The 20,438-nt window shown below is 40.2% G+C and overlaps 1 protein-coding gene across 2 annotated transcripts in view; it reads left to right on the forward strand.

The window, feature by feature from the left end:
* rev3l (REV3 like, DNA directed polymerase zeta catalytic subunit) overlaps positions 1 to 20,438 on the forward strand; it is a 204,124-nt gene that overhangs the window by 107,521 nt on the left and 76,165 nt on the right. The window contains exons 11-17 of one of the 2 annotated variants that reach the window (XM_067417392.1): positions 653 to 878; positions 10,934 to 11,073; positions 11,156 to 14,987; positions 15,118 to 15,980; positions 19,150 to 19,238; positions 19,369 to 19,494; positions 19,667 to 19,859. In XM_067417392.1, coding sequence (XP_067273493.1) covers positions 653 to 878; positions 10,934 to 11,073; positions 11,156 to 14,987; positions 15,118 to 15,980; positions 19,150 to 19,238; positions 19,369 to 19,494; positions 19,667 to 19,859 — 5,469 coding nt within the window. The remainder of the gene's footprint in view (positions 1 to 652; positions 879 to 10,933; positions 11,074 to 11,155; positions 14,988 to 15,117; positions 15,981 to 19,149; positions 19,239 to 19,368; positions 19,495 to 19,666; positions 19,860 to 20,438) is intronic. The other variant, XM_067417393.1, reaches the window with a different exon arrangement.

The raw sequence follows: 20,438 nt of genomic DNA on the forward strand, positions 1-20,438 counted from the left end.
GGCGCCATTTCCGCTTTACTGTTCATGAGGTAACGCAGCTCTGTTTATCATAATATTTACATCTGAGTGTGTTAAATTATGACGTTACTCTGTGCTTTCGCACTGCAGCTGCTATGACACTTGTTGCACACTGCAGTAAGAGTAAAACTTTTCTGCAAAATAAAACCGGAACCCGAGGGTAACAGATATGACAACTAACAGACAACTCCCTCACACGTCCCGGTTCCTTGGTTAAAATGGCAATTTTCTCATGATTTACAAACAGTTGGAAACATTTGGGATATTGTAAGTAGTCAACTGAACAAAATATATAACACTGGCATAGTGATTTTTGGATATTTTACTGAAATTTACATGGTGCACCTTTAAAAATACTATAATAAAATGAGTGTAATTCAGAGATCATAAAACAAAAAGAATACAATTATTAGTTTGTATTTCTTATCCATTTACTTTCGGTTTTATGCTTAAAACAATAGATTTGCTTTTCAATTAAATGTATTGTTTTAAATATTATATTGAAAAACAAAAACAAAATATGCAAATAAAGATTAATTTCAGTTTTCACATGGTGTGTACATATGCATAATGCATCTTCTCTTGTATATGTTCTTATCTTTTTAAATTTAAATTTTCAACAATGTTTTAACAGATAGCAGTCATGACCAGGCCATGGTTGATCTGCTAGAAGCATTGGCAGATAATGGATTTGGAGCCGACAGGTCCAGATCAGTGTCCCAACAGCTGTCTGCTAGCTGCATCTATAACAGTGATGATGAGGAAGCTGGGCCTGAGCTGGAGAAAAAAGAGTCAGAGCTCAGTAAAATCATGTCACAAAGATGGGACAGTGACATGCCAGAACCCTCTGCCAGGAAAAGGTAATCAAATTTCACCTTTTTTGTAGAGATGCACCCACAGACTGGCCAGGGACCGGAATAAGACGATTTTCGACATGCTCGGCCTGGTCTGTTTTGTTGACAGTGGCAAAGGCAATTGCGTCAGCTGCGTGTTTTTGCTCTCTTATCTCCGACGGCGAAGTGCCAGCCTCCTCTTACTAACTCATCTCATTCACTCCATTTAAATAGTGATTTTATTGCGCATCATTTCAGTAATTTTGAAGAGGCTCACATAAATCCCCCTTTGAAATGGCTTGAGAGTCGTAAGTACCAAAATGACCCAAACTCAGTCAGATGATAGAATGGAGAAAAAGAAACCTTTCGTAGTCAAGGGGCCAGAAACCATTCTTAGTCAAGGGGCCAGTTTTCTTCTGGCCAACAAAGGAATGTGTATGATTGATTCAGGTAACATTTTATGTTACCAAGTCAGATTGGATTGGAACATTCTGAATATTATTGCTTATTATAGTGTTTCTTACCTGAATGCTAACCTACTGTTAGACACACCTGAAAAACTTAAAGCAGTGTTTTTCATATCTCTCGTTCTATTGGATTTATTTGTTTACAATTTGTATATTTGTTCTTATTTTATAAATTTTAGGTTTTTTTTATGAAAATAAAAATTTGCATTGAAGAATAGTACATTTTTGTTTTTATAGGCTGTCAATTCTAGTTCTTAAAAAAAAAAAAAACGTAATCAGCAAAATTCGGGACCAGCAAGTCACGCTTACATAAAATTTGGAAATCGGAATAATCCAAGAAAATTCCAATTGTTGTGGTCCATGTAATTCTTCACAATTCGGCTTTCAGACCATACAAAGAAATGTTTTAAATCAGACTTTTTTTCATATACTTCATCAATAGATACTTTTTCAAAAGTGTGCCTTCAGAAAACTTGTAATTTGTACCATTAGCATGGGGTGTGGCCTTGGACTGCTATAAATTCACTGATGTAACTGCAGTTTGAAACTGAGTTTATTTGCATGCACGTTGAGGAGTAGTTTAAAAGACTGAACGCAGACGAAGACCTTTTTCACCCGAAGTGCCATTATTTTTATTATTAATATATAATAATGGTGCTAAATACAAGGCAGTCTCAGACTAGCCATCAGGTGCCGCAGGGTAAAGTTAAACCCTGTCGATATGGCTACTAATTTGGCACATTGCCCAGGTGGTTTGTATTTACCTCCTTATTTGTTATTACTTATTATAATAAGCCTTATACCCTTGGTCAGGGTGATGCATTTACAGCGGTAAAGTACAACTACAAGATCCCAGTTCATTTTCAGTGGGATAGCACAGTTATTATATATTAATAATGTCACTTTGAGTGAAAAGGTCCTATGTTCAGTCTTCTAAACTACTTCTCAACATGCATGTAGTGTAAATTAAAGCAGTTACATGGATGAAATGATTGCAGTCCATGGCCACACCCCCGTGCTAATGGTACACCCCACAAGGTAAGTAACAAGACAAAAATATAGCTGCAAGCAGCAATTCCGGGGCCAAGCGCAAAGAAGAAAATGAGACATGCCAGCATGGCTGGAAGTGACCAGCTGCAAAAATGCACAGTTTGGTGTCAATATGTCAAAACATTGCAGAGATACAACCTTAAGAGTCATTTTGGCATCATGCCTCAGCGCAAAGAAGAAAATGGGACATGCCAGCATGGCTAGGAGTGACCAGCTGCAAAAATGAACCATCAAAGACCTATTAACATAAGCTGAGGCAAAAAAAGATATACAATTATACATAAAGTTAAAAATTAATAATGTATCACTTTTTACCTATAGGTGGCGCTGTGACCAAATGAATGTGTTGTGGTCAGGGTGAGATAACAATGACACATGCACAGTTTGCTGCCAATATGTCAAAACATTGCAGAGATACACCCTTAAGAGTCATTTTGGCATCATGCCTCAGCTTCGTTGCTGTGTTAAACAAAAACGATTTAATCTATTGATGTGAAATCAATAACTTTGTGTCGGGATGGGCTGAAGATGATACGAGTCAATTTTGGTGAAAATCGGACAAACGGCCTAGGAGGAGTTTGAAAAAGTAGGTTTTTAACTAATAACAAGATGGAGGAGAGGACGTTTTACCAAATATGGCAAAATTGATATCTATGTTCTCAGCAGTAGCCAAGGAATGTATTATGACCAGTTTCATCATAATAGGTTAATTTATTCAAAAGTTATTAACCTTTGTGTAAATTTTGTTATACATTTTGACCACAAGGTGGCACTGCCCCGAAACTTTTTGAGCACCTTCAGGGCATGGTGCAGAAGACACATAACAAGTTGCGTAACGATATGCTAATGCATTCGTAAAATACAGCATTTTTAGACAAAATTCAAAATGGCCGACGCCCAAAATGGGTGATACGGGATAGTTGGATATATATCGACTCGGCATGATGTCCCGAATCTAACAAGACCACTTTTATGATTTTTGGAAAAACCCATCAGAAGTTATAAGCCAAAATAGCCATTTTTTGTATCTCCGGACCAGTAGGTGGCACTGCACCGAAACGCTGTAGATCACTTCAAGTCATGCTCGTGAGGACATGTACCAAGTTTGGGTTGAATACGATAAAGCATTGCAGAGATACAGCCTTAAGAGTATTTTTGCAACTGCTACGTAAAATTTGTTTGCGCATTTATCAAAAACGATTCGACTAATCAACTTGCCTTTAATAACTTTTTGTTGGCATGGTCTGAAGATGATCTGGTTCAATTTTCGTGAAAATCAGAGCAACGGCCTAGGAGGAGTTCGAAAAAGTAGCTTTTTTGGAAAATTCAAAATGGCGGGAAAATTTTCATGACGGAAAATGACGTCATAGAGTGCAATCGAATCGGCTTGAGCCAAGGAATCAAGGGAAAAAAGAATTTTGTTTCTAGCCCTTATGGTTCAAAAGTTATTAGCATAAACATAAGTGCAACTTTGGACAGGCGGTGGCGCTAGAGGGATTGAATTGGAGACTCAAAATTTGCTATAGTGACAGATGGGACTGTCTTCTATCTGTGTGCCAAATTTCACAACTTTTTACCATACGGTTCTATGGGCTGCCATAGACTCAAGAGCGGAAGAAGAATAATAATAAAAAGGCATATAAAAAATAGACCATAGGGTTTGAGCACTTGAGTTTTGAGCTGCTGTTTGCTAAAACTTTATCAAGCCTGGTGACATGTGCATCGCAGAGGTCAAAGGTCAATTTTTGCATTTTCAGCTCATTTATCATGAAAATGGGGTGTTTTTATTTATTTATTTTTTTACCTTTTAAACTGGTATGCCTCTACTGATGGCCCGATCTCCGCCAAAGTTTGCACGCGTCTTTACAATAATGCGGCGCACATGCTCAGCCGATTTGGTGAAGTTCTGCGCAAAGCAGGCAATTTTTAGTCATTTAAATGTCATTTTGCATAGGATAATATAGGGCATTTGTTTTTCACCAGTTTAACAGTTGGAGGGCCCGATCTCCGCCAAAGTTTGCACGCGTCTTTACAATAATGCGGCGCACATGCCCAGCCGATTTGGTGAAGTTCTGCGCAGAGCAGGCAATTTTTAGTCATTTAAATGTCAATTTGCATAGGATAATAATAGGGCATTTGTTTTCACCAATTTAACAGTTAAAGCGCCCCGGCGGCCATAAAAGTCTGCAAGCCTCTTTAGGGTCACGTGACGCATGCGCACGCGTGATTTCGTAAAGCTGTATGCCAATCAGGCAGGAAGAGGGCCGCTTTCAGGCCTTTAATGGGATTTTCCATAGAAATACATCATTTTGACCCCTTTTTAACCATTATAGCGCCACCAAGTGGCCGGTCCCCACGTCCTTTTTCACTTGGCCACAGAATGAGCTCTTACATAGGCGTGCTGAGTTTGGTGAAAATACCTCATTCCGTTCACGAGTTTTAGCCAATTTAGTAAAAGGGGCTACTCCCCCTTCCAACGTTTTGGCTGCCTTTAGGGTCCAGGAACCCAAATTTCCATTTTTTTTAAATGACTTTTGACAATTAGACTCCAGAGAATCTCGCTGCGCTGGTTTGGTTCCGGTTGGGCCAAAAACCTAGGACTAGTTGGCAAAAGTAGGTTTTGCAAAAAACCCGAAATACCCGAATTTTTTCCCACTATTCCGAGCCAATCCGGGGCATGCATTTTGTCCGTCTCGAGCCAAGGATTCCAGCAATATAAGACACTCGAGGCTAAGCCTTACGGTTGAGGAGTTATGAGCCATTTCGTACTTTTGGTCGCCGTTTCGCACTTTTGATCGCTGTAGCGCCCCCGTCAGGCCGATCGGGGCGGGCTTCGGTGACGTCTGCAGTGGTTGTGAGTACTACCAGCCCTGAAAGTTTCAAGTCTCTACGACTTACGGTTTGGTCTGCCCGAGCAGTTTTAGCTGGAAAATGATGCATCATGGGGAAATGAACAGTTCCAATAGGGTTTCAGCCTGACGCTTGACTTTGATTGGATTTTACTACCCCTTACTATCAAAATTTTGAGATTTGGCCTCACGACTGTGCCTAGCGACCTATGTTTCCGAACTTCTGACGCTGGTTTCGTCTCGATCGGACCAGTGGTTTCGTAGATATCGGCTAATTTTCTTAAAGCGCTAAATTACAACGGTGCACAAACCATACGCCGAAACCTGGCAAGTGTGGTATGGTTGGACTCTGCAACGATTCAGGAGTCTAAGGAGATGAGTCGCGTGAAAATAAGTCAACCACACCCAAAGTTATAAGCACTTTTTAAAAAAAATCTCAACTAGGTGGCGCTGTTTCGAAACTTCTCAGGCTACTTCAGGGCATCGTGGTGATGACCCATGCCGAGTTCCGTAACAATCCGTTCATGCGTTCATAAAATACAGCATTTTGGCACATAATTCAAGATGGCCGACAGCCAAAATGGCCGACATGGTAAAATTGGACATCAGTTGACTCGGCATGACATCTCGAATCTGACGAGACCACTTTTGTGATTTTTGGGCAAACGGTTCAGCAAAAAAAAGCAAAAATAGCCATTTTTCCTATCTCCGGGCCAGTAGGTGGCGCTGCGCCGAAACGCAGCAGGTTGCCTCAAGACATGCTTGTGCCAACATGTACCAAGTTTGGTCTGAATACGATAAAGCGTTGCGGAGATACAGCCATACGTCTGTTTTTGCAAGCGCTACGTAAAATTTGTTTGCGCGTTTAACGGAAAAGATTTGACGAATCAACTTGAATTCCATAACTTTTTGTCGACACTGGCTGCAGATGATCTGGTTCAATTTTCGTGCAAATCAGACGAACAGTCTAGGACGAGTTCGCAAAAGTTGGATTTTGGGGAAATTCAAAATGGCGGGAAACATATAATGTCGGAAATGACGTCATAGGGTGCTTTCGGATTGGCAGGAGCTCAGAAATCTGAGGAAACAAGAATTTTGTTTCTAGCCCATAAGGTTCAAAAGTTATTAGCATAAACATGAGTGCAACTTTGGACAGGTGGTGGCGCTAGAGGGATTGAGTTGGAGACACCAAAATTGGTGTATTTAATGTTGGGACTGCCCTCTATCAGAATGTCAAATCGTTACAACTTTCCCGCAAACGGTTCTATGGGCTGCCATAGACCTCCATGGCGGAAGAAGAAAGTGCGACAACGGTTTCAATAGGTGCCTCCGCACCTTCGGTGCTTGGCCCCTAATAAAAAGGCAATAAAAAGGGTATAAAAAGGCATATAAAAAATAGACCATAGGGTTTGAGCACTTGAGTTTTGAGCTGCTGTTTGCTAAAACTTTATCAAGCCTGGTGACATGTGCATCGCAGAGGTCAAAGGTCAATTTTTGCATTTTCAGCTCATTTATCATGAAAATGGGGTGTTTTTATTTATTTATTTTTTTACCTTTTAAACTGGTATGCCTCTACTGATGGCCCGATCTCCGCCAAAGTTTGCACGCGTCTTTACAATAATGCGGCGCACATGCTCAGCCGATTTGGTGAAGTTCTGCGCAAAGCAGGCAATTTTTAGTCATTTAAATGTCATTTTGCATAGGATAATATAGGGCATTTGTTTTTCACCAGTTTAACAGTTGGAGGGCCCGATCTCCGCCAAAGTTTGCACGCGTCTTTACAATAATGCGGCGCACATGCCCAGCCGATTTGGTGAAGTTCTGCGCAGAGCAGGCAATTTTTAGTCATTTAAATGTCAATTTGCATAGGATAATAATAGGGCATTTGTTTTCACCAATTTAACAGTTAAAGCGCCCCGGCGGCCATAAAAGTCTGCAAGCCTCTTTAGGGTCACGTGACGCATGCGCACGCGTGATTTCGTAAAGCTGTATGCCAATCAGGCAGGAAGAGGGCCGCTTTCAGGCCTTTAATGGGATTTTCCATAGAAATACATCATTTTGACCCCTTTTTAACCATTATAGCGCCACCAAGTGGCCGGTCCCCACGTCCTTTTTCACTTGGCCACAGAATGAGCTCTTACATAGGCGTGCTGAGTTTGGTGAAAATACCTCATTCCGTTCACGAGTTTTAGCCAATTTAGTAAAAGGGGCTACTCCCCCTTCCAACGTTTTGGCTGCCTTTAGGGTCCAGGAACCCAAATTTCCATTTTTTTTAAATGACTTTTGACAATTAGACTCCAGAGAATCTCGCTGCGCTGGTTTGGTTCCGGTTGGGCCAAAAACCTAGGACTAGTTGGCAAAAGTAGGTTTTGCAAAAAACCCGAAATACCCGAATTTTTTCCCACTATTCCGAGCCAATCCGGGGCATGCATTTTGTCCGTCTCGAGCCAAGGATTCCAGCAATATAAGACACTCGAGGCTAAGCCTTACGGTTGAGGAGTTATGAGCCGTTTCGTACTTTTGGTCGCCGTTTCGCACTTTTGATCGCTGTAGCGCCCCCGTCAGGCCGATCGGGGCGGGCTTCGGTGACGTCTGCAGTGGTTGTGAGTACTACCAGCCCTGAAAGTTTCAAGTCTCTACGACTTACGGTTTGGTCTGCCCGAGCAGTTTTAGCTGGAAAATGATGCATCATGGGGAAATGAACAGTTCCAATAGGGTTTCAGCCTGACGCTTGACTTTGATTGGATTTTACTACCCCTTACTATCAAAATTTTGAGATTTGGCCTCACGACTGTGCCTAGCGACCTATGTTTCCGAACTTCTGACGCTGGTTTCGTCTCGATCGGACCAGTGGTTTCGAAGATATCGGCTAATTTTCTTAAAGCGCTAAATTACAACGGTGCACAAACCATACGCCGAAACCTGGCAAGTGTGGTATGGTTGGACTCTGCAACGATTCAGGAGTCTAAGGAGATGAGTCGCGTGAAAATAAGTCAACCACACCCAAAGTTATAAGCACTTTTTAAAAAAAATCTCAACTAGGTGGCGCTGTTTCGAAACTTCTCAGGCTACTTCAGGGCATCGTGGTGATGACCCATGCCGAGTTCCGTAACAATCCGTTCATGCGTTCATAAAATACAGCATTTTGGCACATAATTCAAGATGGCCGACAGCCAAAATGGCCGACATGGTAAAATTGGACATCAGTTGACTCGGCATGACGTCTCGAATCTGACGAGACCACTTTTGTGATTTTTGGGCAAACGGTTCAGCAAAAAAAAGCAAAAATAGCCATTTTTCCTATCTCCGGGCCAGTAGGTGGCGCTGCGCCGAAACGCAGCAGGTTGCCTCAAGACATGCTTGTGCCAACATGTACCAAGTTTGGTCTGAATACGATAAAGCGTTGCGGAGATACAGCCATACGTCTGTTTTTGCAAGCGCTACGTAAAATTTGTTTGCGCGTTTAACGGAAAAGATTTGACGAATCAACTTGAATTCCATAACTTTTTGTCGACACTGGCTGCAGATGATCTGGTTCAATTTTCGTGCAAATCAGACGAACAGTCTAGGACGAGTTCGCAAAAGTAGGATTTTGGGGAAATTCAAAATGGCGGGAAACATATAATGTCGGAAATGACGTCATAGGGTGCTTTCGGATTGGCAGGAGCTCAGAAATCTGAGGAAACAAGAATTTTGTTTCTAGCCCATAAGGTTCAAAAGTTATTAGCATAAACATGAGTGCAACTTTGGACAGGTGGTGGCGCTAGAGGGATTGAGTTGGAGACACCAAAATTGGTGTATTTAATGTTGGGACTGCCCTCTATCAGAATGTCAAATCGTTACAACTTTCCCGCAAACGGTTCTATGGGCTGCCATAGACCTCCATGGCGGAAGAAGAAAGTGCGACAACGGTTTCAATAGGTGCCTCCGCACCTTCGGTGCTTGGCCCCTAAAAAGGGGCAAAATTGAAATTCGGTCTCATTTATCTCTCAAAAATCTCATTTATTCAAATTACTGTTTCCAGGGGGCGTTTCTAGGATTTTCATTTTAGGGGGGCTCAGTCCCCCGTGAGGGTAGGCCGCCTGTAGAAAAAATGGTAACACTATTTAGTTTAGGGTCCAAACTGCGCTATTAACTAATAGCATACAAACATGCATACCCAGAAGATATTGGCTGTTTATCATTACTTATGAAGCAAATATTAACACCTTACTGCATGGCCATACTGTACATGCATTAATCATACCCAATAATGTAGGCAGGTTTATAGATGCCAAATGTTAGGGGGATTCGGGGGCATGCTCCCCTGAAATTTTTTTGATTTCTATGATCTATATATGTGCATTTTAAGATGTTCTGATGGCCAAAAAAATAGATAACAATAGCTTGAAAACCATGTCACTGGGCAGTAGATTATTTGTCTTTATGTCCACATCTCTCTTTTTTCTCTGTTTTTATCTTGCCCTGTCTCTTCCCCTCATAACACTGAGCTTTGACTGATATAGTTGTTCCCGTTTTTGTCAGTAAATAAAGTTACATATGGTTTACATATTAACATACTGATATTTATGTTTCATGAATAATATTCTTAGACACGTTAATTTCCTGTTTATTAAAATTTTAAGTTTATTAAATTCACAATATGAACACATTCATTACTAATGCCCAATACAGGCTGAGAGTTTATTATTTATTTACTGAATGTTACAAATAGAATTATATTAATTTACAATATACACATTCATTTTTAATCTTATGCCTAATCTGATGAAAATGGCTTTCTTAATATTTCTTGTTTGTTAAGACCTACATGAATCACATATAGGCATATTTCCAGTTAAAAATAGCGAAATTAGACAAAAGTTTATTTTTTTTCTTTTGTGTAATATTTCTGAATTAACATGTCAAACATGAATGTTTAGTTTAGCTGCTTACATTTATCTTACTTGATGTCGAGTTGCGCTGCTAAAATTTGAGCTCAGCCTCAGCAGTTTCTGTGTGACCATAAAGCCCGCCTACTCTGATTTGATTGGTTTTATCAAATATTTTGACATTGACGAGCGGTGACAGACAAATGACGCTCAGATTTACACACACACACACACACACACACACACACACACCTCTGCTTCTGACGTGCACTGCGCTCTGCTCAGAGCCGCTGCGGATTGGAGTGACAGACTAAAAAAACGGGACGAAGCCGAAGCCTCCCGCCAGTTTCATATGTTTTAAAGGTTAATCACATATTTTTTAGGGGGGCTTAGGCATAATTTGCTGAAGCCCCCCTAAAAAGGGCCTAGTGACGCCCATGACTGTTTCTAAATTCATAATTTAGCAAAAGTACAATTGAAAAAGAGCAAATTGCATATCCATTGGTTATGAAAACAAGAAACAAACAGCTGGTTTAAATGTTTCATGTTTGATTTTGCATTGTATGGTCTGTAAACTGAATTGTGAAGTGTTACATGGACCCGGTGCATCTCTGCTTTTTTGAAATTGTCTGTTGTCTGCTTTTAATTCTTGTTTACATTTTTATACGATTAGGCAGATTATTTTGATTGAGAAACTCAATTTATAGAACCCTGTTTAACAGGCATTCAAAATAGGCCTCATATGCAAACACTGCCTGGTCCATAACAGACCTGTGTGAGTTATGGCTGTGAATTAATTTGGTGGCATGTTTTTTAATCATAATTTTTCTTGCCTTCCTGCACAGATGTATGAAAGAAGCAAATGAAAACTCCAGCGACGAGCAGCTAGCCTCATCAGATGAAGAAATGTATTGGAGTGGACACAGCGCTCTACTTACTGACTTGTCCATTCCACAGTTGGATGGAGCTGTTGATGAGAATAGTGGTAAACTAAATTTTAATTATTAATTATTTTAATGAACTATAATGTGTGCAGTGGTGTATATTTGTTTTCTTGCTTTGTTTAGATTCATCAATAACAGACAAAGGATCCCGAACACATTCGTCTCTAATAGCAACAGAAAAGATTCTTGGTAGCAGAAATGTTTTTCCAAATGAAGCTGTCCATATGGAGCCACCATCCTCTGCAAAAATTGTTCTTGAGTACAAATGTGCTGAACAGAGACTCAGCCAAGAGGATTTAGCTGATAAGCATTTAAAAAGTCTAGAGACAAACGAATGTTCAAATGGATTAAGAGTTAACAAAGATGTGCCATATATTCAACCAGTTAAACACCCAGTCCCTTCAAATACAGCAAATATATCTAAAATTGGTGCTGAAAAAATAGCTGTACACCCTTTGTACACTGGTGAAAACCAAGCCACTGGTCTTAATCAGCCAGATCCGGATGATTCAATATTTGGAAACTCTAAGCTTGCCCAGAACATAAAAAAACATACCAGTATTCACAATTTAGAAAAGAACCGTTTATCTATCATAGAGAATCACAGGAGCTTATCTGTATGTTATTCTGATCTGATTAACTGTCCCACCAAGACTGAAATGGAACTCAGTCCAAATGAATGCAGAAGTCCTGTGATAAGTTTTGTCCAGACTCACAGCCCTGTGGAAGAGAGCCAAGCTTTGGGCCCTCAAGAAACTGAGACAGTACAGGAAAGAAAAGAGGAAGATGTTGGTGAACTGAAAATAAGATATGAGGACTACCAAGAAATAAAAACTGAGAGGACCATTGTGGCACAGCAGGAGGCACACTACAAGTTTTTCCCAAGTGTTATTCTGTCTAATTGCCTGTCCAGACCTATCAAAAAACAGGCCTGGAGCAAGACTGGGGATGGTTGCTGTACTGTAGACCATCCTGAACAGCGACGGTCAAGGTTAAAGTTGACCAAAAAGAGAACCACGTTAGGTCAAAAACAGATAGGTCCTGTGAGTACTCCATCTACTATGAAAGAGGAAGCCACAGTGCTCCCTTCTATCACTCCAGACTTTCTCAACCAGAAAGAAATGTATAAGGAGGTTGACATGGCTATTTCAGATCCACCAACTATTAATGGTATAATTGAGAGCTCACTAGAGGAGAAACCTGCAGATATTCCCACCAAAATCTCTTACACAAATGTGTCTAGTTTGCCAGGTAGCAAGTATACCTTGCGGACAAAAAGAAAAATGAGCAATGACAGTGAAAATGGAGATCATGCAAGTTCTGGTTCTTTCAAACAATCTTTGGTGCAACATGAAGGGGTTAGAGGCAAAGATCATACCTTTAGTCAAAAAAAGAGGAAACTGGCTAAAAAAGAGCCACCAATCATCATCAAATACATAATCATAAATAGATTCAAAGGTCAGAAGAACATGCTAGTGAAGATTTCTAAAATTAATGCTGAGGAAACGCACATAGTTTTAACACCAGAAAAGCTTGACAAATACAAAAAGCTTGCGCCTCTCAAAGAATTCTGGCCCAAAGTACCAGAGTCTACAGCAATGAAGTACCCGCTACTGGAGCCAAAAGTAAAGAAATGTCCCAAACGGAAAACCAAGGTCAGTCAAATATCAAAGAGGGCCAGCACCTCCCCAAAATCTAGGTGTCCACGATCTGATCTAACTAGAAGGGGAAAATATCCCAAAGTATCGTTAACTTTGCCAAAGTTACCCCCTCCATGGCCTTGTTATAATGATTTCAGTGATGACTACTGTACAGAGTATTCTGATGTGATGGTGGAGTTGGGTTATTTGTCAGAAAGAGCCCCCAGTCCTGCTGATTCAACCCCACCAAGATGTTGGTCTCCTACTGAGCCTTTACTGGAATCAAATTCAAATGATCATCTTATAAACCCCCATAATGATCCATGTCTAGGTTCACCCTATCAAGTACTGTCTTCAAAACCATTCCAAAGAAGTCTGTGTGATAGAAAGAGAACACCCAGGCCTAAAAAGGCTTCTGCTACTAGCCAAAAAAGACAAATTAATACTACAACAAAGTCTGGGAACAGAGATTCTGTGAAAACTGGGCAGTCACAAAGGAGAAGTATTCTAGAAGCTTCAAGGAGGCAAAAAAAACATTGTGGAAAAATTGAAGGGACTGTTCTTGGAGATGGCACATCTATCTCTCAGAAAGGCAGGATGGTGAATAAGAGGCAATTGCTGAAAAAAAAGCAGCTCCAAGGTAATGCTTCAGATTCAGTTGGCACTGCACCCATTACTTCCTCATCGGATGACATAACTCCTTTCCAATGTCCCAGTATTCAAAAAAGCAGTAAAGAGGATCTTACTGTCAGTTGTTCAGACTCCCAATCAGAGGTCACCAGCACTGGAAAAAAGTCCAGCCAAGATATTTTTGTCATCAATGCCAATTCCTCAAAAGACTCGCAGATTATGCCTAATACCTGTATTGAAAAGTCTCTGAATAGTTTTCTTTCCCCAGCCACAAAGTCTGTAGGTCATCCATGTTCTGTCATCTTACACACTAGTTCCAATTCAAAATCACAAAATACTATTCAAGATGGGGCTATTACAAAAAATCCCTATGAATTCAAATCAGATGCCTCTGGCAATAAAGAGAGCCCCAGTATTGTACATCATTCAAAATCAAACAGAAAAGACACCATCAAATCAAGAAGACCACAAACACGAAAGAAAGATACCATAACAACTTTATTGGAGTCTGTTGATTGTAGATCCTCCCGGATGTCCTCTGTTGAGAGTGCAATTACAGATGGATCTCGCACAGGTCTCACATTGCCCTCAGACCCTAAAAATAGGGAAATGTGTGTTCCTGAGATCCCTTCTGGGCTGGCTGTCTTGAAGGAGCTTCTCCAGAAGAGGCAACTCAAGGCAGGAAAGGAACCACATAAAAGTGATCATGTTACTGAGGTTGTGTTTTCCACCAGACAATGTACTGATATTTCCAAAACAGCCAAATCTAGAAGAGCTCGTTCATCAACATCAAGAAAACCAAGGGGTGCAAGAACTAAAGTGCCAAAAGTGTCCAAAATCAGAAGTAAGAAAATAAAACAGGATGATTTGAAAATTGAATATCTTTCATCAGATGACAGTCCTGTGTTTTTATCTGATCCTAGCTTTGACAGCTGTTGCTCTATTGAGGATAGCTTGTCCCCGGAGCTCCCAGACAAATACAGTTTTGATATCAATGCCATTGGCCAAATGGAGTTCTCCAGTCTTTATTCTGGTAACCAGTTTGTGTTAACTGACAAGAACTTGCCTCAGAAGTTCCTCAGTGATGTCAGTCAGGAGGCGATCAATGCCCTGGTTGGGTTGGGGGACAGGACACAGAAAATGTTTGACTTGGATGAGAACAGCAAGCATGAACAGGACTGGAATAAGTCTGAGGCTCTTAGTCCAGAACTCTTTGATAAGGCATCTTGTGAAAATGACAGATTTTATCCCAGTAAGGTATCTCTGTCTCTGCTTGATTCAGAAAAGATCTTTAGCAAAGATTGGGTGGGTTCTTTAGGTAAAATCCCTGGCCTCAGCCACTTTCAGGACTTTCACTGTGAAAAGAGAGACGTGTTGCTTGACACAGAGCCCTTTTCCCCCCTTACATCTGCTACTTTTGCTTATAATGGGGTTTCCCCAAATAGTGATCCCCTGGATGGCAGTTCAGTAACTCCAAGCAGTTCCCCACGGTCCATCAACTCACTGTCCCAGCTAAAAAATACAGGTCAGAGTTCAAAGAGCGGAGGAACTCGCATTCTCAAACCTCTCATGTCTCCGCCTACTCGGGAAGAAATCTTAGCTACTCTGATGGATCTGGACCTCTCAGAAGCCTCCTACCAGGAACCATTCTGCAGTGACCCATCAGATGCACCATTGAGGCCAAGGTAAGAACACACTGCATATATGTTGTGACCACAAAAAAGGATCTGTCTGCATGAGTTTTGTGTTTATATATTCTATTTTTTAAGTTGGACTATGAAATCAACCATAGCCAATCTCACTGTTTTTTTCCAGGGAGGTTGGTGGTCGAAAGTTGATTTTGGAAACCAGGCTAGCAAACGAACTAGTTGAATTTCACGGAGACTTATCTCACGACGGCTTACAATTTTGGAAAGTTGCATTTTCTGCCATGACAAATCAAGCCTCTCCATCAACCCATGGGTGTAAATCCTCTATATTTAACAAGGACCAAAATCTGTCTTCTGGTAGGGGTCAAAAAGTGATCATGATTCCCTGCAAGTGTGCTCCAAGCCCAGAACAGGTGCAGCTCTGTTTGCAAGCCAAAACAAGGTACGAGTGTCTTCACAGGGACAAGAAACAAATTGGTGGCCAGGCAATTGCAGAGCTGAAGCAGAGTGCATATGAAAAAACTACTCAGAAAAAGCAATTGAATTCACCTTGCTCAGAGAAGCATGTTAAAAAGTTTGAAAAAAAAGAGTTGCAGAGTATCAGTAGGGATGGCTTAAGTTTACCCCTCCTTATCTCACCAGTTATGTCAGCTTCATCTGACACTAGCCTTAAGAGTGTTAAATGTACCTTAGACACAGTGACAAACGAAAGTTATCAGATGATCACTTCTCCAAACTCTCCTGAGATTTCTACATGGCAGCAAGACCTAGCTGAGATTAAACAGGATGAGAACAAAGAGGATGTTACTCATGGATTGCAATCCCCTGACATGGATCAGTCTCTAAATCTCAGTGCCACTGAAAATATACTGCCAAAAGACCACTTGAGTCCATCACTTTTTTCCATTAAAGACCCAGATGTCAAATGCTCTTACCTGCTCCATAGCACACCTGTCCATAGGAGAAGCATTGATGATGATGATGATGATGATGATGATGATTCTGGCTGTAGTCCAATAAGAAATGAGGGTATGTTTTTATGGCTTTTCATGGTTTTAAATCTTTTAGCTAAAGGTTCAATAATGTTATCAATAATGTACAGTGTCTGAGAAGTTCAAAACAAATCACAATACTAAACATAAAATGATACATGATTTGCACAATGAAAGAAAAGAAAAGCCAGAAAACTCAACTAATTTGAAAACAAAACAATTTAGAAAACAGTCAAATAGTCATCAGTCATCAAGTGGATGCTGCACATTGGTCGTGGTTGAGGAGATTCCCTTCTATATGTAAAGCGCTTTGAGTGCCTAGAAAAGTGCTATATAAATGTAACAAATAAAATAAAACTGAAAAGGTGGGTATATTTTGCAAAAAGATTACTTACAGCTGATTGGGCGAGATATTTATATCCTGCAAGATAAAGGCATTCCTTGTTTATGTATACTTTCTCTGCATTATATAACCCATTGCAAGTAGAATGCCCCAATTAATCAAGAATATGTTTTTGTTTTGTATTTATAAAATCAATATCACATTTCCAATTGTGCCAATATTTAGGAAAAAACAGCATGCTTGTTCATGTGATATTGCTAGGTCATATGATATAAGTAAGGGATAATGTACACCCAGCCGGTTGTTGTCGCGGAATAAACCCCAACAGAGTGATCAGGCCCCCACGCGAAGCGGAGGGGTCTTGCATCACTCTGAAGGGGTTTATTCTGCGATAACATCCGGCTGGGTGTACATTATCCCGCTTATTACACGGCTACTAGTCTCAAAAAAAAAAATTATTAGACACAAAATATTGTCTTGAGATTAAATATTTTATTAGCTCTTATGCAAAGCTATTTTAAGCTATTTAAAAAGTCCATTATAAAATTCATATTTGAAGTCCATAAAAAATGCAGCTGTCCGTCAAATAACGTGCTCCACATGGCTCTGATGGGTTAATAGAGCCTTCTAATCCGAATCGATGCGTTTGTGTAAGAAAAATATCTATATTAAAAACGTTATAAAGGAAACCTGCCTTGGAGACTTCCATTGTAACCCACGGCTGTTTAAGCCACAAGATGGCGCCAGCGTTAAGCATAGAAGTAGTACCGGTCAAGATAACTCGTAGTACCCGTTTGAGCGGTTGTTATCTGGAAATAACATACCGCTGGAATGCGCGATTGACCAATCAGGATCAAGTATTTCACAGAGCCGTGTAATAAAGATCAATTAACAAGTTACAAATAACATTTTAGACACAATTTATTTATAAATGTATAAAGGGAATGGGAAGTTGCTTTGTTCCTGAATAAATCAGCCATTTCAACAAATCAGTTGAATTGACGAAATGACTCATTAATGCTGCGTTCACACTGCACGCGAATGACGCGAATAAATCACGCTATTCGCGCGAAGTTGGACGCGTGAACAATTTGAATCCATTCGTGTCATGGGAGGGGGTTCTGCCAGGCAGCGGCAGTCGGCAGAAAGACTATCCGAGTTAAGGCTGCTCTCACCGGGGTTGATGAGCGCTGAGCTCCGGTGATCGCCTGGGTCTCACACCTCCGAAAACACCAGATCAAATTTTCAAATAGGAGCTCTCTTAATAAATAAATCACACATTTGAGCTTTTAACAACTACATTCTCGCCTGAAAAACTATTAAAAGTGCATTTTGTGACACAATACAGTAGTATTTTTAAATTACTCTGGCACCGGGGTTCCCCCATAGACAGTAAAAGAAATGGACCGAGCGATCCCATTGCCTTCTACGGCGTTAAGTGATGTCAGTATAGGAGCACTTACTTCCTGATGGCTGAGCGAACTGCGCAGGCTCAGACTGAGCTTGACGACGTAGATGTGACGTGAGCCTCCTGTCTGACAGCTGTAGGTCTTCTAGTTCCCCTATGGGTTTCCCATCCGTCACTTCACCACGTGACAGCAGTAAGCAGGCTCCTCATTGGTTAACGCGGCGCGAATATCCGCCAAAGTTCCGATTTTTCAACTTGAGCGATTCGCGTGTTTCGCGCGGTTCAAAACGCTCAATTCGCGTGATCATTGCCGCTTCATTGCTTCATCAATTCGCGCGAATTGCCCCCCAGAATGCCTATTCGCGTCTGCATTGACTTAACATGTAAATCACTCGCGCGAATCACGTCATTCGCGTGCGGTGTGAACGCAGCATAAGACTGTTGCCATCTACTGGTGGTTTAAATCTTAAATTAAATCTATAACTCCCGCTCCCCCCATATTTCAAGATCTAAAAAATAATAATTTCATAGCATAATGGTATTTTAACAGCAGTGTAAGTGCATTCATGTCAAGAAAATGTATGCTATTGACCCTTTCTTTTTGGAAACTTAGTGCTAATATCCTCTGCCAACAATTTAAGTGCAAATACTTTTTATCATTTTTGTGGGTTGCTCACATTTACAGCTAAACCTGCTGTATTTTCTCTCCACACCACTCTCACTTTTAAGACTGGTTTCTTTTAAGATTTTGTCTGGCCCAACCAGACAATTCTATTATTAATCATAAGTCAATAGCTATAATATTTTCACATGCACACATGAATTCATACTGCTACAGCCTGCTTGTACTTTCTGCGTATCTTGATTGAAAAATGCCTCATCCAATCATTCAGCTGTAAGAATTCCATTTGCAAAATATACCTGCCTTGTCCATTTTGTGGGACCTGTCATTGTGCATTTTCACTTTTGTTTTGTTTCCCGGATTTGTTGTGTGTTCTGACTTTCATTTTCTTTATAATTTGGTATTTTGTTTTCTGTATTGTGACTTTTGTTTTGCACTTCTCAGCCACTGTAATTGGTTCCCAAGCATTAATTTTGCCTTGTCATATTACACTGAGTAGCACTTTTTCATATTTTATGCTGCAGTCTCGCACCAAAATGTTTTTCTTTTTTCTCACATGAATCCAGAATGCATACCCTATAATTAGCATTAAAAAAAAAAGATTAAAAAAAAAAAAAAAGATTTGTGATAACTTTGCAAATTTGATCACTTTAATGTTCTTTGTCAGTGACCTTTGCAGTCTTCTGGGTATGATGCAGCAAAACTGGATTAGGATTAGGGGATTTTCTGACATTCTCAGTGACTAAGTTCTGCATATTCACAAATCTACTCATAACAATATCTACTCAGTACTCATTGCAAAACCCTTTTTTTCTTGACCTGTTCTTGTGCAGACATACAGCCTAGATCACAGAGGCTACACCGGAAGAGTAACAAAAACAAAGATGCTTTACGGAGAGTTTTGCTTACCACACAAATGAAGGTCAGATGAATTTATGAATCTCCCAAAGCTGCAATGTTATGTTGTTATGTTATGTTATGTTATGTTATATGTTATATGTTATGTTATGTTATATATAGTTTTTATAGCAAATTCATTATATCCCATGCAGAATAATCTTACCACTATGAATTTTCCAAAGAGAAAGAATTCCCAGATTGAGGGACCATCGATCTGTAATTCATATGGCTTTAAAGTCAGTATGCAAAACTTGCAGGAGGCCAAAGCTTTGCATGAGGTAAGATTTGATTTTTGTCTTGTAGTAAGAACTGCTTTCATTAAACTGTAGTGATTAATCAATCTTGCATGTGGAGAAAAAGCTTTGTTGTCTTAATTTCATCTGGCATATTTAGAAACTCAAGTCCATTTATTTCACTATTCTTATTTAAGTTTGAATCCCCCTACTGCAGGTACAGCACCTCACACTGATAAGCATGGAGCTCCATGCAAGGTCTCGTCGTGACCTTGAGCCTGACCCTGAATTTGACCCAATTTGTGCATTATTCTACTGCCTGAGTTCTGATGACCTTCTCCCCAATTCTGACAATACCCAGATGACAGGGGCCATTGTTATTGATAAAGATTGTTGTGCTTCATCTGAAGGTGAGATCAGTGTTGATTATTTACTTACTATTACTGATGTGTACCAGTCGTGACATGGAATAGCAACAAACTATATATCTTCATGCTGATGTTAATGTGATGTGGGAACTGTCCAACAACCACCTAGTCAAGTTTTTACTCGCTAGTTTCAGAGGTCATGAGGAATCAACTTTTCTTTGTTCTTTTGACATAGAAGTCTTTGTACTTTGTACAGTTTGTATACTAAAATACTGTGGACTCAAAATCTTCCTTGCATTTGTTGAAAACAAAACAAAACAAAAAATGTTTACTTCACATTGTGTACTTCTTTGTTCTAGACTTTTGTTTCAGATCGTCTCCAGATTGTACATTTCTTAAAGGGATAGTTCACCCTGAAATGAAATCAAATCCATCTTTTACTCACTTTGCTGTTAACTCGATGCCCTATGTCCATCTATTCCATTCGGACCTCAAAAGCCGTAATTTTAAAAATAGTTCTGCACACGCTCCTTCCTATTATGGCAATGGATAGCGACCATGGTAAAACATTATAAAAAGTATGATGCGATGCAATGATACAGTGAGATGCCCGACATAAGT

This window comes from Pseudorasbora parva, chromosome 15 (genome assembly GCF_024679245.1).
Source record: "Pseudorasbora parva isolate DD20220531a chromosome 15, ASM2467924v1, whole genome shotgun sequence".
In the NCBI taxonomy this organism is placed as follows: domain Eukaryota; kingdom Metazoa; phylum Chordata; class Actinopteri; order Cypriniformes; family Gobionidae; genus Pseudorasbora; species Pseudorasbora parva.